Raw genomic sequence first — 24,721 nt, 5'->3', positions numbered from 1 at the left:
CCAGAATTGGCACCTAACACCCCTGCGAAGGCACCAGCTGCTCACAGGGCCAGCGAACGCGACTGTGTCTTCCACAAAGCCATCCCCAGAGCTTCCGCCCGAGTTGCCGGCTTCTTGCTTGGAGGGGTTCACCTCAAAGAAACCTTTCCGAAACGCCGTTTCAGCAAGAAAGCACCCACACCCCAGTACGACGGACAGAACGGCACCAGGGGACGGGGTGGGCTTCGAGGGGTCTTTATTAAGTGATGCTTCAGTCTCAGTCACTGCCAGGGACTGGGAGTCCGGGTGACCCCACTGCCCCCCAGGTCGTCCCAGGCTCGCCGTCTTAGAGGAAGGAGGCAAGAAGCCTGCTTGCCTCTGAGAACAGCCTGGGAAGCTAGGCTAGCGCCAGGGTGGGGGCAGCAGAGCCGAGACCCCCTCCCCGCGCCCCCCACGAGCTCCTGGCCGGCCCCAGGGCAAGGGGCAGAGGCGTTCCTGGCCAGAGCCCCCCCCACAGCCTGCCCTTGCTGCTCCACCCCCTGCCCTGAGCAATTCATGATCTCGGCTCCCACATTTCACCTCGCCACTGGCCACGAGCGAGTCCCATGCTCAGCCCCAGCAGGACAGCAGGCCCCTGACCAGGCAGCTCTACGGGCCCCTCCTTTCTGCGGCCCACCCCCACGCAGGCCTCTCCCAGACCGTCAGGGGGCTGGTGGCCTGGCACCGCACCCCTCTTCCTGGCATCGCACTCCGCCCCATGCACAGGTGCAGCCTGCCGTCAGAGGGGCCTGCTCCGTGCCCCGGAAGCTGGGCAGGCACAGAGCGAGGGCAGAAGCGGGGCGGCTGGGTGCATGGCCCCCACAGCAGCAGGAGGAGGCGAGCCCTGGCCCTGCTCTTGGTGCCGGCAGCTCCAGGCCCCTCTTCTGGAAGAGTCCCCAAGGCTCCAGAGCTGCCCCTGTGCAAAGGGAGGGGAGGACAGCGGGGGGTCCTCCAGGAGGGGAAGGGTCTGCAGAGAATCACCCACACATCTGGTGTTACCCAATTCCTCCCCCCCGGCAGCGGAGGATCCAACTCCTGGCGCCAACCACCCTGCGTCCTGAGTGAGGAAGAGGGGCCCTTCTGCTGTCCCTTCCCCTCAGAGGTCCACAAACCACTCCAATGGAACGCAGACGCCCATGCCTGCCACCTGCCCCTGGGGACAGTAGGGGGCTGAGGCAGAAGGGCTGGCTGGGGGCCCACAGGCCTCTCCTGCTCCCAACACTTCCCCCGCTTTCCTGACGTCGTCTTGGCGACAGGGGGACCCGCCCTCCCAGCCGGCTCTGGGCCCTCCCTGCGGCTCCCGGGCCCTCCCTGCGGCCTGTGTGCAGCTGGGCTTCCTTCCTGCGTGCGTGCGTGAGTCTGCGTGTGGTGGGGTGACTACAGGTGGTGGTCCTGGCTGCCAGGGAGGGCAGGAGAGATCTGGATGCAGCCCCACTGCAGGGCCTGGGGGTCCGTCTCAACCAATCTCCTTCCACTGCTTGTAGAAATCCAGAACATTCTTGATGTCCACACTGGCGTGTGCAGCGGCCTGTAGGGCTGCCTAAGGGATGGGGGAAGCGAGAAAAGCAAGTGTGTGGAGTGTTCTGAGGAGGGAGTCCACTTTGGCACCTCTTCCCCATTCACCCATCTCCCCACCTCACGGACCTACCTGCATAGGGCCGGAGAGCGCACCGGGGTTGTCCAGTGGAAGGCCCGTGACGATGGTCACCATGCCACTCGGGTCCTCCTCGCCTGCCCCCTGGGCCAGAGTCAACTGTTTGCAGCTGTCCAGGATCTTATAGAGAGTCCTGGGAGGAAGAGGAGGTGGGCCAAGCCCCAGCGTGAGCGCAGCCCGGGCGCCAGGGTCCCCGGGGCCCAGGGGAAGCTGGAGACAGGGAGGGCAGCAGGAGCGCGAGAAACCAGGCGGCCAGGGCGGTGGTTCTGGAGGGTGTCCTGCAGGGAGTGGGCGGAGGGACGCTGAGGCGGGACACCGAGCGCCGGCACCTCAGGGCCACAGGGGCTCCGGGGCTAGAGCCCCTTCTCTGTCCCCGCAGGGGGCAGGTGCAGGACGCCCTGGCGGGCCAGGCGACACTGGGCTGGCCCGCTAGCTGCTGCAGGGCCGTCTGGCCCGGGGAGAGCTCAGACGGGGGCAGGCCGGGCGATCCGGCCGCGGCTCCAGGAGCACGGGGCCAGCATCTTACCAGGCGTCCGCATCCCGCCTCTTCAGCTTATGCCGCTCGAGGCTCTTGCCCACTTCTTTTTGGCAGCGAATATACCTATGAAGGAGACGGCGGTGGGGGGGGGGTCAGGGGGGTGGAGCGCCTCCCACAAAGCATCTCGCTGTGGCCCAGGGGGAGGGGGCCCAGTGTCTCCCATCACAGCTCTGTTGGGAGCCGTTTCAAAGGAACTTCCTGGCCACTGAGCCCAGCTCGCTTTTCCTCCTCCTGATAACATCGATCCTTCAGCTCCTCCCGGGGGGAGAGGGGGGAGCCGAGAAGGGAGGAACAGCAGATGCTTTTCAAGTCAGGACTTCTGCAGACAAGGTCCAAACAAGCAGGCTTTGTGCGGCTTCCCAGCTGGGCAGAGGCAGCGGGGGAGCCGGGGACCAGGGGCCAGTTTCTCCCTCCACTGCGCCCACCGCCTGCTACTCTCCCAGCCCCAGAGCCTGGAAGGGAGGGCCTGTGCGGGCCCGAGCACCGGGCGCGCCGCCACCTGCCGGCCCCTCGCTAGCTGCAACGGGGACGGCACCCTGGTAGCCCTGATCACACGGCCCAGCCCTAAAACGGCAGAAACTCCTGCCAAGGAGCCCACAGACCACAGCTGGCGGGGGGGGGGGAGGGTCCTGCCCCCATCTCCCTGCTGATGCTGACCTCGTGTCTGCCCCAGGAGCAAAAAGACAGCGAGTCAGTGTCCCCCGTGACCACCCTCCATCCACACCTGAGACCCCGACCTGTAATCACATCTCCCCATGGGGAGCCAGGGACAAACACTGTTGTCGGGGAGCCTGACCCGGGGCTCGGGAGAGGCCCAGCCAGGCCCACACCCACCTGTTTCCTTTCTTAAACTCTGCCTCCAGGTATCGGATCCCATCCCGGGCCCCTGGGTGTTCCTTCTTCAGCAAGTCCAGGCCATCGATCACTGGTGGACAAGGTGGGGGTGAGGAAGGATGAAGGAGGTGAGCTCTCACTGCTGTGGCCCAGGGCTCCGCAGGAAGCGGCTGAGCTCGCGGGGGTCCCCCAGCCCCCCCCGCCCCACTGCAGGAGAAAAGCAGGGCCCGGGGCTCCTACACGGCTCCCAGAGCTCTTCCGAAGCACGGCCTTCCACGAGCAACAGAGCCGGCACTGCAGCACGTGCGTTTGCTTAGATTTTTCTCTCATTTCCCCTACCCACCTCGTGAGTCAGAGTTTAATAAGAGACTGTCACGTGCGTTCCACAGATGAAGCGACCGAGCTTCAGAAAGGTGGCAGGACTCGACCGAGGCCACGGTATGGAAACTGGGCCCCCGTGAGCGCTTCTCCATCGCAAGCCCAAAGTCCCTTCTTAGCCACACCCTGTCCCCCCACCTCCCAGCACGCCTACCCGTCCTCGGGATGATGACAATGAAGCGGCCGCTGGTGGCCAGCTGGCGGATGACCGGGAGGTGGTGGCAGAGGGCCTGGGTGTCGGGGACGAGGTAGGGAGACATTGCCGACTGGGCCTTGGGCTGCTGCAGGCTCCCTTCCAGCTGAGAGACCTCGAGCTGGGGACAGAGGGCAGAGTGTGGGGCTGCGCGGGCCCTGCAGCCTGGGCGGGGAGGGTGGAACCCAAGGGGGCCCTCGTGGGGCGTCTCCTGCTGCAAGGGGGGCAGGGGGCTCCCTATACCAAGGCCTTGGAGGAGAGGGGAGCAGGAAGAAGGAGAAGTAAGGAGGAAGGCGAGACAACAGAGGAAGCAGAAAGGGGCCACCAAGGCTCAGTGCGGACGTAGCCAAGGAAAGGCGGCCTGGGAGGTGACGCGGTTGAAGTGAAGGCCACCGCAGCAGCGGGGGGACGGAACGGAGCTGGGGGGGGCACACTGGAACGGGGTAGGGGAGGCAGCGGAACAGAACGGGGGCCGTGCCACAGAGCAGGGGGCAGCGGCTGGGGGGGACGGTCTGCTGGTGGCGCCTGGCCCACGACCAGAGCAAGAGCAGGGGCAGCTGAGTCCCGAGTGCCCACCTGAAGTCGCAGCTGGGCCATGTCTCTCATCAGCCTGTTCCGACGGGCTTCCTCCTGTGCCTACGAGGCAAAACGCATGCTCAGCTTGGGACCAAGAGCTGGGGTCACAGTCCTTTCCCCAGCAATTCAGAGGTGTAACAGACTATCCGAGACTTCCCAGGGTCCCACACAGGAAGCCCTCATGTGAAGTCAGCTCTCTCGCTCCCGCTAAGACAGGGAAAGGGAGGCTCGGGAGACAAACCACTCACTCCTCTGGCAGAGAAGGACCTGGGACCCGCGCCGAAGCTCTCGCCGGCCCAGGTGCCCGTGGCTGCACATCAGGCTTCCTGCTCTGCCCCTCTGCTCCGTGCGGTGCCCGCATACCCGACCTTCTATCACCATCCACTTGCCAACTTCCAAATCCGCAGCTCCAGCCCACACAGCCCCCTCTGCTCCTCCAAACCTGCTGTTCCCCTTCTGGTGGTCCCTGACGTGGGAAACCAGCCACCATGTGCGCGAGGCGGCGGCAGAGTGGGCTGTGACCATTCCCTAGCGGCTCCCCAAGTTACCACTTCCCCGTCCTGCCGACCGCACCACCTAAAAATTGCTCACACCCTTCCGCTCCCCTCCACTGCGTGACCCCCTGTCTAAGCTGGTTCCTCCCACCTCCTCCTCCCTGGCCCCTGGCCCTACCCCCAGCCACCTTCCCCACCGGCAACCAGACACTATCTGCTGTGCACCGGTGGCCCTGATTAAAAGTTCTCTGATGGTTTCCCTTTGTCTTCTGGATGAAGCCCAAATTCCCTAACGTGGACTAAAGATGAGATTAAGGGGGCGCCTGGGTGGCTCAGTTGTTAAGCGTCTGCCTTCGACTCAGGTTATGATCCCAGGGTCCTGGGATCGAGACCCGCATCGGGCTCCCTGTTCAGCCTCTCCCCCTGCCCCTCTCCCTGCTGTGCTGTCTTTTCCTCCTGCTCTCTCTCAAGTAATTAAAAAAACAAAAAAGAAAACAGACGTCAGTGGAAAATATAGTGAAATCTGAATAAAATCTATGGTTAACAGTACTGCACCTGTCCCGACGTCTTAGTTGTGCAAGATTCATCTACGCCCCTGCAGAGTCCTGCACGACAGAATGGCCCCTTGGAGAAACCCGGGTGCAGCAAGGAGAGGCACCCGAGCAGGCCCTGCCGGCAGACTGACAAGGACGGGGAGTGCTGTCTGTAGGAATCAAGCCCAGGAACAGCCTGTCAGGCTGGAATTGGAATTGTGACGCCCCCTCTGCCGGGGGGGTGGGGGGGTGAAGGGGTGGGGGGGTGGGAGGGGGAGCAGGCATCCATCTGGATCCAGGAAGAGGAGAGCCGCACCACCCTCGGGCTCTGGCATCCCTGGGCCAGTGGCTCAGAGATGTGGGCCTCTGCCGTCCTCAGGGAACACCTGAGGAACCACAGGAAAGATGGGTCCCTAACCCGGGCAGATGCCAGAGTCCCGAAGCAGGAGCAGTGGCCCTGGCACCCAGCGGGCCTGCAGAGAAGCCGCGCCCCACAGCAGCTTAGAAGAGCCAGTCTGCCCAATCTCAGAGCCCTGGCGCTGCCATGGACGGTCTGTCTTCTGTGGCTCTGTGTCCCCTGGGCGAGCGCAGGAGAGGGTAAGCGCCCCTTGCAGAGCTGCGCCCAGGGTCGAATGAGCTGTCCTGGGCCAACTCGACTTGGCACGCAGAAAGCTCTCGATACGTGATGGCAGTTGTCAATATGGGGAGGGCCACAATTGCTGCTAATGGATGAGCCCTTGGGGTGGACGTGTGCCACTCGGCAGCGCAGGGCGCAGCCCCAACAGACGACGTGACCTCGGGGTCCAGCACCACCCGCGAGGGGCTTTCAGGTGCTCCCTGTCCCTAAGGAAGAGCCTTGGAGCTTTAAGCTAAAGGAAATGCCTCCAAAAGCTACCACTTTTTAAAGCTGTGTAATTTCCCCATGATTATCTTTGTAATTATGTGTTTTCCTCTACAGAACACCAACAAAACCCTTAACACAAAAAGTGTTTTTTTTTTTTTTAACAAAACGAGCTTGCTTTTAAGATTGCAAAGAAGGTAGTTTCTGGTGAGCCTGTGCCCCTTCCCAGCCACGTGCAACGTCTGCAGGAAGGGGGTGCTCAGAGAGGCAGGGAGGCCTGCAGCTTGGAACGAAGAAGAACCGTGGACGTTTGCAGAGACACGTGGGCCGTGCCTCAGTGCCAGACACCCCCCACACCGAATGCACCGCCATCCGGCCAGGGAGGATGGCACGCTCGGAGCGTGGGAAGCCCCGGCGCAGAGCCTGGATTTTGCTCCCCGAGCGTCAGCCCCACAAGAGAAAGGACTATCTTGTTTGCTGCTGTGACCCGGGTACCTACAGAATGAACAGGCCTGGCACAGAGCAGACGCTCAGTGTGTGGGGACCAGATTCTGAATGGAGAGGAGGTAACCCCGGCCACCTCCTATTTTCTGGGGCTCCTGGAGGGAAGGATCCTGCCTGGCGTCTGACACCCGGATCCTGCCACTCCCCCTGCCCCGAGTCTGCATTCCCCCGAGAGGAAGGGCCAGGAGCACCTGCTGAGCACACACGGTGCCCAAGATGCACACTCATCCTAGCGTCACGACTACCCTATGAAGCAGGCTTAGCAAGGAGCTCAGACTCGGGGGGGACAGAGATGGCCCTTAAGCCCAGGCAGTCTGGACACAGGCCTGGTGCCTTGCTGCCTCTACTCAAAGCACCGCTCCCTCCCTGTCTGCTGGCCCGTCCCGCAGCCCCCACCCCGCAGCCCCCATCCCTGAGCTCTTCCATCAGGGGCCCCCGGTCCATCGGGGCCTCTTAGGCCTGCTTTCTCAGCGCGCCCGGCGGGAGCAGAGCAGACAGGGAGGGGAGGCAGGACGACTCACCATGCGGAACTGCGCCTGGGCCTGCTGCAGCACGCCCTCCTGCTCCGACTGGGCAATGCTCACGAAAATGCCGGCCTCCGGACTGAACTGCAGGATGCTGCCTTGCAGGCGGGCCACAAAGTGGCCAAAGCTGCGGATGCAGCAGATGCGCACGACCGACTGTGAGGGGATGTGGGAGCCAGTCAGGCGGGGGCTCCTTGGAAAGGCCCGTAGTCTGGGGGGTGGGAGAGGGGAGCCCCAAGACCCAGAGCCTCGAGTTGCCGGGAAAGGAGACTCCAGGCAGGACTGGTGAACCAGGGCTCAGGTGGAGACAGAACAGGCAGCGCACTGGGCTGAGAGTGGGAGGATCCGGGCGCTTACGCCACCTCCCTCCTTGGGGTCTTATGTGAAAAACAAGGGGACTGCACTATTTTTTTGGTTGGCAAAACAACTCTTCCCCATCAAACAAAAATCTTCTCTAGAACCCTAAAACATGAAACAGACTAGAGCCAAGGTGCTCTGGCTGGAGAGGAACAAGCAAGAGGCCTATGCGTGTGCCAGTGAGGGCGCTGGGCGCCTGTCTGCTTGGCTTCCCCTGCCGTCCCCAGACGGCCCGCTCGGGAACGCAGACGCAAGGGTGACCGGCCTGGGCGGGCAGCATTCCCCCTTCCAGCTCTCTGACGGCCTCCTGTCCAGCTCATAGGACACTGCACCCAGAGTGGAAAAGAGCATGAGAACAGCTCCTAAGCCCTAATGGCTCCCCCGTTCCACCCTCTGCAAAAGGTGGACATGGTGGAGGGAAGCCCACGAGCAGACACCCATAAAGGAGCAGCCTGCAGGAAGGAGAGCAAGCTCCGCGGCTCACGAAGGAGGCATGGCCAGCCCAACCCTGAGGACACCCTGCCTGTCTGGACGGGAGGGCCACCTGCTTCACTGCGGGGCTGGACGAACAACAGAGCTGGTGGCGTCAGAAACACCATCCTCACCTCCTCTAAGGTGCTAAGCAGGGGCCGATCCGTGTCAAAGTTAAAGCGTCGATGGGCAGCCCGGAGGGGAGGCAGGTTACGAAGGGCCGTGTCCTCTGGGAGCAGCAGGCTGGAGGGCAGGTCAGGCAGTTCACAACCTTCGAGAAGGTCCTGGACCTCGGGACACAGGGCCAGGCCTGGGGAGAAGACACGTGAGACCACCTGCCCTGTGGAAGCCCCCAGAGGAACGCAGCCCTTCCCCTTGTAGAACAGGGAGATGGGCACACAGGGCCGTTCCACACGGCTCACGGAGAGCAGAGCTGGTGGGGTTGGGGGAGCAGGGCAGGCACGGGGAGCAATGGGCTCTGATGTGAGAGGCTCCCCGACACCAGGGTGGACCCAAGGAGGGCTCTGGAGGAGGACATGCACATCTCTCAGGTGAGGCCAGAGGTGGGAACCAGAGAACAGGTATGGCTGCAGGTGGCAGGAGGGGATGAGCTCTGGAGCCCCAGGAGGACTCTCAGCGACTGGGACTGGCTCCCAGGCTCGCCTCTCTCTGCTCCTGCCCACCCCACGGCCTTCCCCGGGGAGCACACTCCCTGGCCAACCAGGCCACCTGCCCACAGGGAGGCAGTGTTGGGGGAAACCGGAGACGCAGAGACCACAATGGCCGCTGTGTGTCAGGGTGGCAAGTCACTGAGTCCATTAACCGCCTTCGCCCCAGGCTGGGTTACCAGGGAGGGGGCTGGGCTTCGTGGGGCCACAAGGGAGAGGGGAAGGGGGGCGGTGCTGGGCACCCACTCACCAGACTCCTGGAGCTCACCAGCAGCTGGCAACAGGTTCAGCAACACAGACAGGCGATTCCACAGACTTTGAGAGCTCTGGGGAGAGGGCAGGCCTTCAGCAGAGTGGGGGACGAGAAAAGCAGGACACCTGGGGGGTCTAGGGGCTATGGCCACAGGCCTAGAGCGACCTGACAGAAAAATTAACTAGAGGCCAAGGGGTGGGACTCCTGGGAGACCTGGAAAACAGGGAGCTGATCCCATGAGGAATGAGGGGGGACCACGGGCCTGGCTGAACTTCATCACCAGCAGCAAGATCATGGGGAGACGGTGTGAGGCCACAGGAAGAACACTCTGGATTCTGGGAGTGGGAAAAGCTAGAGGGCTGGAGGCGGCTTCTCCCCACTGTTCAGCCTTCCGTGTGCCCATCCTGGGACACCTGTGTGGGGACCCCACCTTTAGCACACCCGATGACTACGGTGGTGAGTAACCCGCTGCCAGCACACTTAAGCACACACCCAACGGTGTGCCTGGCCCCTAACCCCAAATCTCATCTGGGGAGGAGGGCAACCTACAGGGGGGGGGGGTCTTCCACGGCACAGCAGACGTGTTCCTGGGATAAAGCAACACTGGACAAAAACCCCAGGGCCCTCAAGGCTCAAGACAGACCGAACCTGGGGAGAAGGCGCCCGCGCCCCCTGCCTCCACAGCGCCAGCCTGATACCATGCCCTCCACTGTTCCCCTGCGCCCCAACGCCTCCACCCCGTCTGGCGGTGCCGCCGTCCCTGGGTCCCGTCTCCCCGGCACCACTCGGTGCCCCCTCCTCCCCCTGGACTCCGGGACCAGGCTCGAGGCCGGCCCTCACACACACGCCTTCGTCGAGCCCAGTCCTCCCGGTGCAAGGGGCACGAAGTGGACTGAGCAGTTCTCGCTTTCCCTGTCCGCGGACGGTGGGGCCCAGCCCAGGCCACAGGCTCCTGGGGGCAAAGGTCACATCTAATCCTTTCCCTGTAAAAAGCCTAAGGGCCCACCCAAAGCAGATGCCTGCCGTAACTTCTGTGGTGACGGAACCAGCTGAGGGACCTCCTGGCTGTGCTCCCCGCCCAACGCCCAGAGCGCCGCACCTGTGCACACACGACAATGAGGTCAGGGTTGGCCCGCAGCCAGTCCAGGAAGACCTTCACGGCGGGAAGCAGGCCTTCGGCCGCCAGGACTTGTAGCTTCTCCTGGACGCTGCGCTCATTCCGACAGGAGCGCCCGCTAGACTCGCTGCCCTCTGACTCGGAGCCCTCCTCAGAGGCTGGGGGTGGGGAACAGAGAGCCAAGATGAACAGCAGGCACGCGGCATCGGGCTTCAGCTCCAGGCCGGGGGGCATACTCTCCCTGCCTGCCCTCTGGAGCAGAGTTCTAATGTGAAAGATCGGGAACTCGCTACGCGCTCCTGCTTAATCTTTCTACGCCCACTAACCTGATGCTTTTAAGCCAAGAGACTGCTGTCTCCACCCTTCTTGAGACGCCTAAGTGGCTCAGTTGGTTAAGCGTCTGCCTTCGACTCAGGCCATGATCCCAGGGGTCTGGAATCGAGCCCTGCATCTGGCTCCCTGCTCAGTGGGGAGCCTGCTTTTCCATCTCCCTCTGCCTGCCGCTCCCCCTGCTTGTGCTCTGACAGATAAATAAAATCTTAAAAACAAAAACAAAAAATGTTTCTTTCTGGGTCCCCTGGGTGGCTCAGTCACTAAGCGTCTGCCTTCGGCTCAGGTCATGATCCCAGGGTCCTGGGATCGAGCCCCGTGTTGGGCTCCCTGCTCCGCGGGAAACCTGCTTCTCCCTCTCCCACGCCCTCTGCTTGTGTTCCCCTCTCTCACTATGTCTCTGTCAAATAAATAAAATCTTAAAAAACAAAAACAAAAACAAACAAAATACACTTCTTTCTGTCTCAAGCTAACTTGGCAGGATGATCTACAGCTATTCCCTCAACCAGCATTTATAAAAGGCCTACTCTCTGCTAGAAAGCAGGGCAGACAATCAGAAGGGAGCTGTCGGGGGGGAAGAAAAGGCATACAGAATTAAAAGAAACACCCCTGAGGTGCCTGGGTGGCTCACTCGGTTAAGTGTCTGACTCCTGGTTTCGGCTCAGATCACAACCTCAGGTCTGTGAGATCGAGCCCCGTGTCGGGCTGTGTGCTCAGCATGGAGTCAGCTTGGGATTCTCTCTCCCCCTTTCCCTCCCTCTCCACTCCTCCCCCCTCACGCAGGCTCACGCTAATAAATAAACTAAATAAAAAAAAAAAAAAATGGGGCGCCTGGGTGGCTCAGTCGTTAAGCGTCTGCCTTCAGCTCAGGTCGTGCGTGATCCCAGGGTCCTGGATCCAGCCCCGCATCGGGCTCCCTGCTCGGCGGGGAGCCTGCTTCTCCCTCTCCCACTCCCCCTGCTTGTGTTCCCTCTCTCAGTGTGTCTCTCTCTGTCAAATAAGTAAGTAAAATCTTGGGGAAAAAAAAGAAAAAAGGACGATCCCACCTCCTACCTCTTTAACCCAGCAGGTCAGAGCACGGAGCAGGCCGCTCCAGCTCTGCACCCTGGCTCCCTAGCTGCTTCTATCCCTGAAGCGTTCCCTGCGTCCCACCCACACACAGGCACGGCATGAGAAACTGAGGATCCAAGGACAGACCGAACACACACGTCCTGCCCCCAAGAGGCTCATGGTCTCGCTGGGGAGACAGACAAGCCAACCGACAAGTACGCCTGAGTGGGAGAGGCCTAGAGGCTGTGGCAGGGCAGAGACTACAGAAGCCCACAGGGAGGAAATCTCCCCTGGCCTCAAAAGAACCCTAGACCCCGGGATTGCTAAGGGAAAGCCAGAGGGCAAATTAAGAACGAGCCAAGCGACAGGCCAGGGGCAAGAAGCAGCATTTAGAAGAGGAACGAGAACTCTTCCCCCACAAGAGCGCTGAGAAAGTTCGACAAGACAACAGCCAACAGTCCGGCGCCGGAGAGAGCAGGCCCTGGGCGCCTCCTGTGTGGGGAAGAGCCTCGGGAGAGAGGTCCCCTGGGGGGCCGAGGGCCGGGGGTCGTGTGGGGAGGCAGGCGATGGCGCCAAGTGCGGACCAGAGCAGCCCGAAGAGCTACCTGGCTCCGAGGGCTTGTCCGCATCTCCGTTGACACAGGGCGTGCGGCTGGCCACGGTGTGAGGTTCGCTGGGGGGCTGGAGGAGCAGGTTGCTGAAGGTGGGGGCCAGTCGGAAGCAGCGCTTGGTCTGGAACATCTGGGTGGACATGGCTTGCAGGTTGCTGGCAATGCTAGCTTCACTGGGGCCCAGGGGGCCATTGAGAGACTCGGGAGCCTCTGACCTGGGCCGAGCGGGCTCCAGGGCTGGGGACCGTGTCCCCTCCTCATCCTCCATGTCCTCCAGGTCTGACCGGGACTCCTGGCTGTTCATTTCTGAGTCTGTCTCAGCATCAAAGGCTGTACCCCCACCTTCGAGACTCTTGTCGGAGCCACTGTCTGAGCCCTCACTGGCCCTGGCTGAGTCGTGGCTGGAGTCCGAGTCAAAGCCTTCGCTCAGGTCACTGTCCTCTCCAGCTCTGGGTGGGTGGCGGCGACGGCGGAGGCAGGAGAGACGGGAGAACTTCCGGCTCTTTCTGATCTCACCTGAGGGAGGTGCTGCGGGAGGGGGCTCAGGGCCTGGCACCTCCTCCTTCTCCAAGGGCTCATCTGTGCGGAGAGGACAGTCAGGAGGGGCCTCGGGACAAAGTGGAGCCCCGAAATTGGAAGGTGCTCTTCAACACCTCCTCCCGAGCCACGCCCGCGCCCTCCCCCACCCCATCCCCCGCCGCGCCCCAGGCTGGCCGGGCCCTGGTCGCAGCCCCCCACCGCCTGCACCTGTGCCGTCGCTCTGGAACGCCGGCATGGGGTTCTCGCTCTCCTCCAGCTCAGCCTGCAGCCGTATATTGACGTGGTTGACCAGGTGGGAGAAGAGAGCCAGGGTGAAGGCGATGGCCGCGCTGTACTGCTTGCACCCTAAAGCCAGGAGAGCCAGGCATCAGGGGCCCAGGGCTGTGAGGAGGAGGTGCCATTCGCTCCGGCCCCATCTCACCTGGTCTCCACCCTTCCAAGGATCCAACTACTTCTCAAAGCTTCTTCTATGGAGAAAAGACTTCTCAGGTCTCTGCGTGATTATCCCGCCGTCTAGAACGCATCAGCTCGCTCTGCGCGTCCCCAGGTAAGCGTCCCCTCTAGCCCCACGCCGTCCTCCCCGGCTCGGACGCCTTCACGCGGGCTCCTCCTCAGAGCCCAAGCACCGCACACCCGGCCCTGCCGCCCCCTCCCTCACGACCCGGCTCCGCGCGCGCCGCTGCCAGAAAGGTCCGCACAACTGCCCGAGCGCCCCCACAGCGAAGTCTGAATTCTGTCTGGGTCATCGGCTAAGTACCCTGCCTCTCCTGTCTGCGGGCTGTGGCCAGGAGTGTGTCTGGGAGGAGCCCAGGGGAGGGGGAGTGGAGATGGGCCGTGGCCTCTGTTCCTTCACCGGCAGCTCCTTCAGGGTAGGGTCCCCCGGCCCTCACACCCACAGCCAAACGCTCGTGGGAGGAAGCTGGGCAGCGAGGCCCCCAGCCGCCCCGGGGGAGAAGGCAGGGCACGGGGAGTTACCTGCTCTCTTCAAGCTGTGCACGCCCATGAGACAGATGACGACCATCTGAAAGAGGAGGAGGTCCGGGAGGAAAGCGTAGCCGCCCTCGTAATCCTCCTCGCCCTCGCTGGCTGGGCTGAGGCTGGCGGACGGAGGCAGGTAGAAGAGGCAGAGGTTGAAGTCCTCCAGGACGGACTGGCAGAGTGACGTCAGCTCTGAGTCCACTGGGCTGCAGAAGGGCAGGAGCGACAGGGAGGTCCGTGACTCCGTCTGGGGCAGGCACAAGGAGCCGCGGGCATGGGGGAGGCCACAGAGAGCCGCCCTGGTGGGACCCACGGGACACAGCTCAAGGGCCTGCCCTCTTGTACTCACCTGCTCCTGGGCTGTAGGAGGCTTTGCAGGTACATGAAGTTCACCAGCAACCTCTTGATGTCTTTACATCTGGAAGGAGAGGAGCCCAAGGGAAATGGCAAATAGCTCGAGCCCTCCGGTCCCACCGCACCAGCCACAGAGATCCCTCCACCCCACAGGCCCTACGCACCGCTTCTTGCTGGGAGACAGTTTCCGAGTCTCGCACTTCTTCAGCTGGTGGTACATTTTGGCTGCCTTATCATACAGCCGCTTGAGATTCCCATAGGCTCCCTCAAAGGACACTTCCGACTGGATGCTGAAGGAGATACAGACGAACGCTGTGGAGTCTCGGCAGGGGACGGTGCTCTACTGGCGCTTTAGGGAACAATGCTTCTGGCCAATGCACGCTGCCCCCAGCCTCGCCTTTCACATACAGACTCAGGGTGAAGGCCATCTTTCCGGATAAAATACACAGACACAACTTCCAGATAAACATACTGAACATAATGCCTTTGCTTCCTCTGTAAGTGGAATGATTGCTTCTACTCTGTTATGGACTTAAATAAGTTACCATCCCTGAAATACACCAGCCTCCGTCTTTTGTGAAGCAGAGTACTTAACAGGTGGCATCTAACAGGCCGGCCGCATACAAGGGAGTGTACACACAATTTCAGGGCTCACGACACTGGTTCGGATGTGCGTGTGTGCACCATGTGCCAGGCCCCATACCGATATACTGTCCACACATACACATGAGGACGTGGAGCCCGGAAGAGCAGGAATATTGTGCAGGCCCACGGTGAACACAAGCTAGAGCAGAATCTCCAAGCCCAGCCTGCCTCACTGCAGTATCTAGGACACCAACAGTGCACTGGGCCATTTTTAATGTCTTTTCTGGGGAAAACAACCTTCTCATTGTTAAGAAGCAAGGGATAGAAAAGAAATACATGTTAATGGCGAATAAAAGATGACCATGAATTCACTGACCCTCCTTCCATTCAGAAGCGGGTTCTGTGTCTCCTCCCCTTAAATCGGGGGAACCGGGGGGACCAGGGGGACCAGGGGGAGGACCAGGCAACGCAGCTGCTCTGACGAGCAGAACACCATGCAGGTGACTCTGCCAGTTTCCAGGCCCAGGTCATAAGAGAATGGCAGATTCTAAATCTCTTGGGTCATTATCCACTGTCTGGAGCCTTGAGCCACCACATAAGAAATCCGTCTCTCCCAAGGAAGAGAGACCACATGGAGTGGGAGGGGGGATGAGCCCAGATGCCTCGATCCAGATAGATCAGCCCTCCAGGGCCGCTGAATACCAGTGACTGATCCTAGACAAGGCCACTGGGGGGAAAAGAACTGCCAGACTGAGCCCCACGCAAATACCTAACCCATGGACAAGAGACGTGAATGCTTTAACATAGTAGGGCAGGACCTCAGCAGGTACCTCCCAAACCTGGACGTGCTGGGCTGGCTTTGGAAGTGACTCACCCTAAATCATGGTCATGGGTGTGATGAGGGACCAAGGGGGCATTCCCCAGAAGGCACAAGAGAATTGGGGAAGAGGCAACGGAAACCTACAATCCTGGTAACTGTATTTAAGAATGAAAACAGTGGCCTCGGGGGCCAGTCTGTACCGATCCAAGAAAGGAGACGGGCACCCCAAGAGCAGATACTGTGTTGATTCAAGGGAAAAGATTTCCTGGACCAGGTGAACCAAGGATCATGGCACAGGGAATTACAAGGCATAATCTTTACACTTTGGCACATGACCAGTTACGAAGGCCAGCTTACTTTACTCCCTTTGCCTTGAAGCCCAGTTCACAGCAGTGTCTTCTGCAAATGTCTGGCTTCTCATGGAGCCGTCGACCCCTATGAGGCTGCCACGGGGGCCCAGGCAGTTTATTTCCTGACTATAACGTCATCAGAGCCACCGGCCGACCTATCAGGCACATGTGCACTTGGCTCTGCCGACTCAGTGACCTAAACCCACTCAGCCTCAGCTGTGCTGAAACCGAGGTTTCTTATTCTGAGGGAGCATCAGCACCGGGGAAACAGTGGGCCACCCTGCTGCTCAGCTGGTCCTCCCACACTGTCACCACGGTGTGGTGTGAGACACTGAAGCTCGACAGTTCTGCACTTCTTGTCAGCCACTACCCTGATAACATTTTACCCCCCACATCCCATGTATTTCCTCCTTCCAGACAGCAATCCTGAACTTACAGGAGACAGCGGGTAGCTATGTTGGCTGCCCGAGAGCCTACAAATCCAGTGGGATCTCTGACAAGCAGCGCTACCTCAGCCCAGCGCAGGAAAGGGGGGGGGGCGTGAAGAAGCAGGCCACCGGGCTGGGGGGACAGGGGAGAGGCAGGCACTCACCAGCGCAGGTAGCAGTACATGGCCTCCACGCTGTAGTACTTGCCGCCTGCAAGCGTGCCCAGCTGGTTGAAGGGCATTCCTGAAGGGAGACAGAAGTCACGCAGTCTGGGGCCACGACACGCACCCGTCACCACCACGACCCAGCACTGCTGAGCACCGGGTTCTCGTGGGGAGGAGGACCGGGTCTGCAGCGGACACCGGTGTCCCTGGGGAGGAGCAGCCGATCCTATTTCCCCAGGGGACTGACTACAGACTCACGGCCGGCCTGGCCTGCCAAGGGATTCAGCACCGAGGGGCGCCATCCCGTCAGCGGTGGCCGCGGCCCCTCCAAGGCTGAGGGAATGCCAGGGAGCCCTCTCCTCTATCCCAGCTCGGTTTCTCACCTCTGAGCTCTCCTACTACGAGCTAATCCCCACTTCCCCCTGTAACAGAGCCATCTCCCTTCTCCCACTGCGCAGGCCATGCGAACAGCTAAAGTAGAAGTTCCTCCTTCTACAGAGACCTCAGGGACAGGGGGGCCTTCTCTTTCTTCCCCTCTGCCTCCCTCCTTCTCAGATCAGGACTCTGCATTTCTCTTGAGCGTGTGTTCCGAGGGGGAGAATGCACAACCAAGGTGAAGTCTGATGGGACCGAGTATGGGAAGGACCCAGGGAAGCCAGTGCGGCCTGCCTGCCCTCTTAACGTTGTCTTCCTGTTGGAAAATGCTGCCTGGTAGGGAGGCCTGAGTGGGGGTGCCACTTACCAATCTGGGGAGCTACTGACAAGGCTTGGTAGTAAAATCTCTCAGCTAGCAGTTCAGTGTCTACACCAGCTAATTCATTCTGATATCGCGCTGCAGGAGACAGAAGGAAGGAAACGTGATGATGCTGTTTCAGAAAAACCTCCCCTCGTCTGGGAGTCCACTCTGTGGAGCTGTAGTAAGAGCCTGGGAGGAAGATACCTGAGCTGGGAGGCAGGCTGCTTGGGCCTCTGGCACAATCTTAACTCTGCCTGACTATGTGCAAATTGTCCAACTCTCTCTTCCTTGCTGGTAGCTTCAAAATGTAGAGAACAATCAGTGTTTGTAAAAAGACTCTCGCTTATCTCCTCCCAATGAAGGGGACCTGCAGCAGACGTAACCGCTTGGGAAGACCCCTGGTGCTGGGTTCTAGAATATAGCTGCTTGATTCTGAAGTGAAGACATTACTGAGGACCCCTGGCCAGTCTACACAAAGCAGCTGGCTCTCTCTGTGCACAGGGCTCATGAGGGGACCAGGAGTGGGCGGGGCAGGGAGGGAAAGAGCCTCAGGTGACAAAAGGTAATGCATCCAACAGCCTAATGAGAAACCTTTAGCTACCAGGACTAGAGGCCCAGGGGCCAGCAGGCAAGAGAGTACTCCTCCATTCTGAGAACATTTGTCAGGCAGGGAAGTCCTCCATGAGACCTAACTTCAATTCCTCTAGGAGTCCATGAAGAAAGAAAAAAACCCCAAAGAAGGAGAAAAGTATCTAATTAAGGTCTTCCTAACCCGCTACTGAAACTGACTAATCACCCAGACTTTCTCAAAGTTCATTTTCCTTCTTCCATAGTCACTGGTCCTTTCTGGCTCACGGAGGAGCAGTTACAAGGGCACATCGTTTGATGGGGGGGTTATAGAAGCCAAACTCCTCCTGCTCTCCCATCACATACAAGGTGCTATCAACAACAGAAGCAGCTTTCCACCTGTCCTGGAGCCCAAACCAAAAATGAAAGGTTCCGATTCTTACACAAATCCCCCAGGTACATGAGACATCGGTGGCATGCCATCTGTGCCCAGTCCATCTCCTTCCCTGACGCAGACACTGGCTTCTTGCATCCTGAGAAAGACAGACAGAGACACTCAGAAGCCCGTTCCCCGGCCCCCTACCTAATGGGAAACACCTTTCCTAGGTGGAGAAAGGAGATCAAGAATCCACAGCTCGTCCTGAAACAGTGTTAGGGGGCAGAGAAGACACGCATCCAGGACCCACGTAGAGAGACAGAGGCTCACAGGTAGGGGTCATTCACAAGAGAAGAAGGAAATGGAGGAGATGGGCGAGGGTCCTTGGGCCAGGACAGTTCCCTGGGAGAAGGTGAGGTGAAAGGTCTTCATAGGAGGGCTTCTACAAAGGAAGAAGAGGTGAAGCTCAAGTGTCAGGGCAGTCTTGGGTGCCTTGGGTAGAAACTCCCCACATAAGGGTGAAAGGTCTGAGTAGAGATGGGAAACCTGTATGTGAGGCCAAGGTAGGTGTCCCAGGCTTCTGCCTGGGGAGGAGGCGTACGGAGAAGGCTGCCTACTGGAGGGTCTGCCCATGAGGGAGACAGCTGAGCTTGTCATGCCTGAGGACCGGTGTGGCCAGAGCCTGATCTGCTGGGCTCTCCATTCCCCCTTCACCCAAGCACTTTGTAGCCTCAGTTCAGAGAGCTTGAGCTCTTTGGGAGGCAGTTTTCCCACGTGCCAGGTACTGGTCTACGTGTCACTCTGTCAATTTAACGGATCCTCACAGCAACCTCACGAGGTGGTCACTCTCACTGCCCCCACGCGGCAGTCAAGGAGACTGTCACACAGCGGTAAGTGGCAGAGCCAGGACTCGAAAGGCACACTGGCTCCAGAGCCCCTCCCTCCTTGTCCACGCCACCGTCAGCCACAATGCCGGCTGCGTGATTCCCACCCTGAAAAGCGGACTGAACAGCGTAGTTGGCTGAACGCAAAAACATCAACGAGGAGGAAAACGGGAGTTTGGGGAACTGATTCTCTGAAGTGAGACATTATTTGTTGTCCTTCACTTTTGGGGGCTCTGGACCTCTCTGGCCATCGGGTATAAAGTCTGTGAGGGCGGTCTTAGGTTACACTGTTGTTTTTAAATCATGTTTTGTAAATGCACCAAATGCGGTGCTACGCTTCTGACCAGAGACTGCCCTGTGGCGGCAGAGACACAAGCTCGGGCCCAGAGTGTCTATAGCAACGGCGGGGGCAGAGTCGGGGGAGGGAAGGAGCGTGAGGGGCCAGAGGTCAGACAAGGTGTCAGCCAGAGCCGCTGACACCTCAGGCAGCCGCACAGAGACCGGGGCTATCCTGCAGGAATGTCTGTAAATCCCCAAACGTTTCTAAAACTTTCAATACCTGTAAAAAAAAATTGGGAAACAATCTCTGAAGTTAAAAGAAACAGTGCTGGGGGCACCTGGCCAGCTCAGTCGGGGAGGTGGGAGGCTCCTGATCTTGGGGTCGTGAGTTGAAGCCCCACGCTGGGTGTAGAGATGACGTAAATAAATAAATAAAAACTTAAAGGAAAAAGGAAACGGTACCAACCAAATTCAACTACAAGAAGAAAACAAATGCTATTAATACCATCCTCCAGTGCCAGACCTGCTCTAGATCATTCCATCCCTCCTTCTGACTCAGTCTACAGTCCCAACCAACAGAAACCTCTTTCTTTCCTTCAGATCTTCACCCTACCTCATGTGCTTGTTTGGATAAACCTGAAGTCCAAGGACCATCTGAAGGTCTTGCTAGAATCCTCTCTGCCTGGGTAGGTCACAAGCTACAGAACCCAGAAGATTAAGAAGGCCAGATGTGGAGGCATATACCCTTTCTCCTCAAGCCCACCTTTCAGATTTCACTGACCTATGAGGGGGTCGGTGACATGGGTCCAGTCGATGCAGCACTGAAGTTCCAGCTGGTAGTGGGACTGGATATAGAGGAGCAGATGCTGGTAGAAGCCAATCCCAGCGACCAGGTGCGTCCTGTAGGCACATTCCAAGGTGCTCCGGCTGTGGATGTGCTGGACGTTGGGAAAGCGAAGGGGCTGCTAAGCAGTAAGTTCAGAGGACTGTTCCTCCTCCCTAACCCATTCCTCTCACGAGGAAATGAACTTAGATTCTTGGCTCTGAAACTTCATCTACTCTCCTTTCACTCACGAGTTATCCCCACACCCTTAGATCCACTTCTCTGAACTTCCCATCTGGGATGAGGCTCCCCCCTCCCCAAATCCTAATTACATCTGCCCCCTCCCTCCTTCCTGCCATCTTTTCCTTGGTTCCTCTACCTCCAACCACGTCCTGGCCCAGCTTCCTAGCTATCTCTTCCTTTCTCAGCTTCCCTCCTTCAGACAACGTTTCTTCTCAAAATCTAGGACCTCCCCTTACCTTTTTGTTAGTCTTGATAAGCTGAATAACTTCGTAGTACACCTTTCTCCATAGCAGCTCCTCCGCCTTCCTCCCATAGTCCACTGGGTGCAGGAACATAAGCTTGACGCAGAGCTCGCGCAGCCTGAGGGTACGGAGGAGCACAAGAGACTGACCATCCTTGGGGCAAGGAGGCGTTTGCCAACACCCCAACAAATCCCTGTGCCTCCCAAGGGACATCCAGGGTCAGTCTGCATGACCTGGGACAAACAGCAGTCCTAGAAAGCAGTGGGAGCCCCAAAGGAAAGAGGCGGAAGCAGTAAAAACTTTAATAATCTTCTTTTTCCCCTGCACACTTCTCTCCTTTTTTCCTGACTTTTAACCCCATCTTTCTTTCTTGTCATTCTGTAGCATGGCCAGCTCCCCCAACTCCAATGTCATCCTTATGGCACCAGTCTGTTAGATGCAGAAGCTGCAGAGAGACTGAGGGGTCCCCACTTCCTCTCTCAGGAGGGCAGAGTTCACAGCCCGTTATTGTACCATGAGGTCAGGAGGTAAGAGAGAACGTGCGTCTACATGTGACAGCGTTTCGGGGGGAGAAAGGGAGAGAAACCGTAAGGATCTGTGGTTTAGAGTCTCCAGCTTACTTGTTCCTCAGGCTAATGTTCTCTGGTTTGAACACTTCTTGATAAGCAGTTTTGTTGCAAAGGATGAGGTCGAGTCGATGCACAGCCTCCACCACAGCCCTAGAGGGAAATACAGGCAAACAGCCCCTGAGCCATGCATATATCCAGGCAGGCTGGGGGGGGGGGAGGGGGCCACTGATCCTAGGGGAGAAGCTGCAGAATTAGGGGCAGGGAAATGGGAAGGCTGCAGGCTGGGCTGCACACAACAAGATGAACAGTCTCTCCGCCCCCCCCCGACAGAAAGGCCCCCTACCCCGGGGGACATTTCTGACTATCACTACTTCCGGCAGGGATTCGAGGGGGTGGGGGGAGTTGCTACTGGCATTCAGTGGGTGCGGCCAGATACCCCACAATACACAGGACAGTCCACCACATTAACTATCCTACCCCAAATGTCCAAGGTGTCAAGGTAGAGAAACCCTGTGATACGAGAAGCTAGACTCTCTTAATGGAAAGAGCCTGTGCTGCGATGCCAGCAGGTCCAGGCTTTGACCCTTGGCTGTGTCTAAGTCTGTAATTTTGGGCAGATTATCTGAGCTCTCCAAGCCTCAGCTGTCCTGTCCATAAAAATGGGGACAGGAATGGCAGCTGCCTCAGAGGACCGTGAGGATGAACTGAAAGAACTTACGGCTGGCCTTGGCATACGGCAGCCATTCAACAAATAACGGTGACATGAATTAATTACTGTGCACGGGCTTATTGTCTCTGACACAAAAGAAAGGCATTCCTAGCATAAAATTCTATTTCTGAATTACTTGAGGTATGGAAAAATGGGGGGGGGGGGGGGCTGAGCTGTATACTGCGTAGTCGCAAGGTCTTCTGGATTCTTTGTTTGATATTAGAGGCTCTGGGTCCTGGGCAAAATATCTAACTTCCTTATGTCCCAGTTCTCCGATCTACAAAATGAGAGTAATATTATCACCCACCGTGTGAGGATTAAATTAGCTAATACACAAAGCACTCATAATGGTGCCTCGTACATGCGGAGCGTTCAGTAAGCATTAGCCTCCATCTTTCTTGTCATAAGGCTAAGGAGGAGACTCCAGACACCATGAGAAAAAACCAAGGAAACTCTACAATGGATGGCTAAGAAGTGCCAGAGATATGTGTCACCTCCAGAAAGGTAAAACCCACTGGAAGATAGATAGCAGCTGTGAAAACAGGTAAACTCACACACAGCTCTAGGCACAAAAGCAACAAAGAAAGGGGGGATTGGTGATTCCCAAAACAATTCAAGATTGCTTCAGAATACCGAGACATGGGCTACTGGGCCAGGGCGCCCCCGCAGGCGAACTCCCCGTGGTGGCTCAGGTGGGACGCCAGCAAAAGCTACCCTGCCCAGGGAAAAGTGACCACCAGCACCCAGGTGCACGGGTGGGAGGGTAATCAGGCCTTCCCACAGGCAATCTTGAGAGCTCAGCATTTCTCCAAATGCCTTCCGGGCTGCCCAGAGAAGGGAGCCAAGCCCTTTCAGCCAGCCTGGCCCTTGATGCCAGGGCCATCAGACAGCCATCAGGGACTTTACTCTAGGCCTGCTTAGTGCCCCAGGGCAGGGGTTCTGAACTTCCGTGCCATGGACAGATCTCAGGAGTGTGTACACGTCTTTATGGACCACTCCACAGCTCTCCTTAGTTCTCAATCCAAGAAAGCTTAATAACCATTGTTCTAGGAAGTTCTGATTGCAAATTCTTTTTTTTAAGTAATCTCTATACCCAACTTGGGGCTCAAACGCATGACCCTGAGATCAAGAGTTGCATGCTCTCCTGACTGAGCCAGCCACGCGCCCCCAAAAATGTTTTTTAAAAATAATTAATCGGGGGCACCTGGGTGCCTCAGTCGTTAAGCGTCTGCCTTCGGCTCAGGTCATGATGTTCCTGGGATCGAGCCCCACATTGGGCTCCCTGGTCCGCAGGAAGCCTGCTTCTCCCTCTTCCACTCCCCCTGCTTGTGTTCCCTCTCTCGCTGTGTCTCTCTGTCAAATAAATAAAATCTTAAAAAAAAAAAAGAATTAAAAAAATAAGAATAAAAAAATAAAAATAGTTAATCGGCCTAATTAATTAATTGGTGTTTGTGGCCCGCCCAGCATCCCTTCTACTGCTGCCTTTTCTTCTGAGGGGCTTAAAACATTTCAGAATCTCATTTCTATAAACAGACTGTGGGAATTTCCCAAATTTACTGAAGCTTAGAGTGACAGTTCCGTAGTCTAACAGCACATTTATGTTGGGCAGAGAAATCAGACCTTCCTTCCCCAGCTGCTTCCAATAGTCACCACCACGCTCATAAAGAATAAAAACAGAGGCGCCTGGGTGGCTCAGCCGTTAGGCATCTGCCTTCAGCTCAGGCCATGATCCCAGGGTCCTGGGATCGAGCCCCGCGCCAGGCTCCCTGCTCCGCAGGAGGCCTGCTTCTCCCTCTCCCACTCCCCCTGCTTGTGTTCCCTCTCTTGCTGTCTCTGTCAAATAAGTAAAATCTTTTTAAAAAAGAATAAAAACAGAGCCCTCCTGCCTCACATTTCCACCCTGCTCAAAGCCAAGAACTCACAATCACAGGCAGAGGTACCCACATGCACACATGTAAGCCATGTGTGCACACACATCACCTTGAGTCAGTCAGTTCCGTGAGGGTAGTGGGTTGAGGAAGAACTAGGCCTGCAAACGATCAGAAGGATGACCAGGGCCGTTACCAAAAGCTGGAGACAAGTACGGAAGCTTGCAGGCAGGGCCCACGCTCTGACGGGCAGCGCTGACATTCAGCAGCGTGACACCGCACATGTGCCAACCACAGCCAGCTCCTCACCCGCCTGAGACGGCTAGGGGCAGCCCACAGTGGGCGCCCAGGGGCTGCCGCATTGGATCACTTTTCTATTTTTGGAGCAGCCTATACTCCCCTCTGCCTCTGACTTACAAAGGCCGAAAAGGCAGGATGCCTATTCCAGGGAGGAAAAGACAACGTGCTCTTGACTCTTTCACTGCCAAGATGGGGCCCACCGCTCCAAGGGCCCTGTTCAACAGAGCCTGAGCTAAACGAAAAACCCAAACCCTACGCCCTACTAGAAAGCAGCAACCTCAACTTGGTCTCACACTTCACTCCATTCTGCCCCAGTTCTAGAAACCACGTCCCCGCTGCCCCCCATAAAAAAATCCTCGACCCTGTGTGGGAAGAGCGCACAGCGGCCTCAACGGAGGGACGGGGCTGCAGACAGGACCTGCGGAGGGCGAGCGGCGCTGCGGAAACCAGAAACCAGGAATGGAAGGTGCCTGGCAAGAGACTGCAGTCATGAGGCTGGGAGGCGGCGGGGCTCGGGATCAGGAGCACCCAGGTGCCCTGAAACGGGCTCCCATGACCTAGGAACACTCCGGACTCACAGCGCTTCGTGGCCCTTCCAGAGCGACACTACTCGTCTTCAGCCTCTCTCTTTTCATTCAAACTCCGCAAAATTGGAGCCAGAGGAACTTTCGAGTGCATCCAGCCCAAGTCCGTCCTCTCCAGGATGCGGACAGCGAGGCCCAAGGTCACACGGAGCACCCGGCTCTCCGGCCTGCAGTCCGGGGCGCTGCCCTCCGCGTCCGGCGAGGTTCGGAGAGCCGCTCCCTTCCGGGTTCTCCCCGCCTGCGACCCCGCCCTTACCTCCGCGGCCCGCACAGCTCGGGGCCCGCCCCAGGCGCCCGGCGACGGGCCTCCCCCACGTGCGCCCCCCGGCCGCCCGGCCGCCCCCCGCCCGCGGCCCGGGCCCCGCGCCCGCCCCGCTC

The 24,721-nt window shown here is 58.6% G+C and overlaps 1 protein-coding gene across 2 annotated transcripts in view; it reads right to left on the bottom strand.

Moving 5' to 3' along the window:
• Positions 1-218: 218 nt before the first annotated feature.
• Positions 219-24,721, bottom strand: part of SMG5 (SMG5 nonsense mediated mRNA decay factor) — a 25,248-nt gene continuing 745 nt past the window's right edge. The window contains exons 1-22 of one of the 2 annotated variants that reach the window (XM_073888558.1): positions 24,338-24,645; positions 20,934-21,032; positions 20,308-20,431; positions 19,787-19,943; positions 17,910-17,999; positions 16,906-16,995; positions 16,164-16,242; positions 13,981-14,106; positions 13,812-13,880; positions 13,460-13,668; positions 12,692-12,829; positions 11,939-12,523; positions 9,936-10,111; positions 8,834-8,909; positions 8,050-8,225; positions 7,085-7,243; positions 4,192-4,251; positions 3,577-3,736; positions 3,045-3,135; positions 2,199-2,273; positions 1,667-1,805; positions 219-1,558 (exon numbers count right to left, since the gene is read on the bottom strand). In XM_073888558.1, coding sequence (XP_073744659.1) covers positions 1,475-1,558; positions 1,667-1,805; positions 2,199-2,273; positions 3,045-3,135; positions 3,577-3,736; positions 4,192-4,251; positions 7,085-7,243; positions 8,050-8,225; positions 8,834-8,909; positions 9,936-10,111; positions 11,939-12,523; positions 12,692-12,829; positions 13,460-13,668; positions 13,812-13,880; positions 13,981-14,106; positions 16,164-16,242; positions 16,906-16,995; positions 17,910-17,999; positions 19,787-19,943; positions 20,308-20,406 — 2,838 coding nt within the window. In that variant the 5' untranslated portion in view covers positions 20,407-20,431; positions 20,934-21,032; positions 24,338-24,645 and the 3' untranslated portion in view covers positions 219-1,474. Of the gene's footprint in view, positions 1,559-1,666; positions 1,806-2,198; positions 2,274-3,044; positions 3,136-3,576; positions 3,737-4,191; positions 4,252-7,084; positions 7,244-8,049; positions 8,226-8,833; positions 8,910-9,935; positions 10,112-11,938; positions 12,524-12,691; positions 12,830-13,459; positions 13,669-13,811; positions 13,881-13,980; positions 14,107-16,163; positions 16,243-16,905; positions 16,996-17,909; positions 18,000-19,786; positions 19,944-20,307; positions 20,432-20,933; positions 21,033-24,337; positions 24,646-24,721 lie in introns of those variants that run through there. The other variant, XM_025858714.2, reaches the window with a different exon arrangement.

This window comes from Callorhinus ursinus, unplaced genomic scaffold (genome assembly GCF_003265705.2).
Source record: "Callorhinus ursinus isolate GAN/ISIS: 27379988/994484 unplaced genomic scaffold, GSC_fseal_2.0 scaffold92, whole genome shotgun sequence".
NCBI lineage: Eukaryota > Metazoa > Chordata > Mammalia > Carnivora > Otariidae > Callorhinus > Callorhinus ursinus.
Note: the sequence above shows the minus strand (reverse complement) of the source record. Positions and strands in the feature narration are given on the sequence as shown.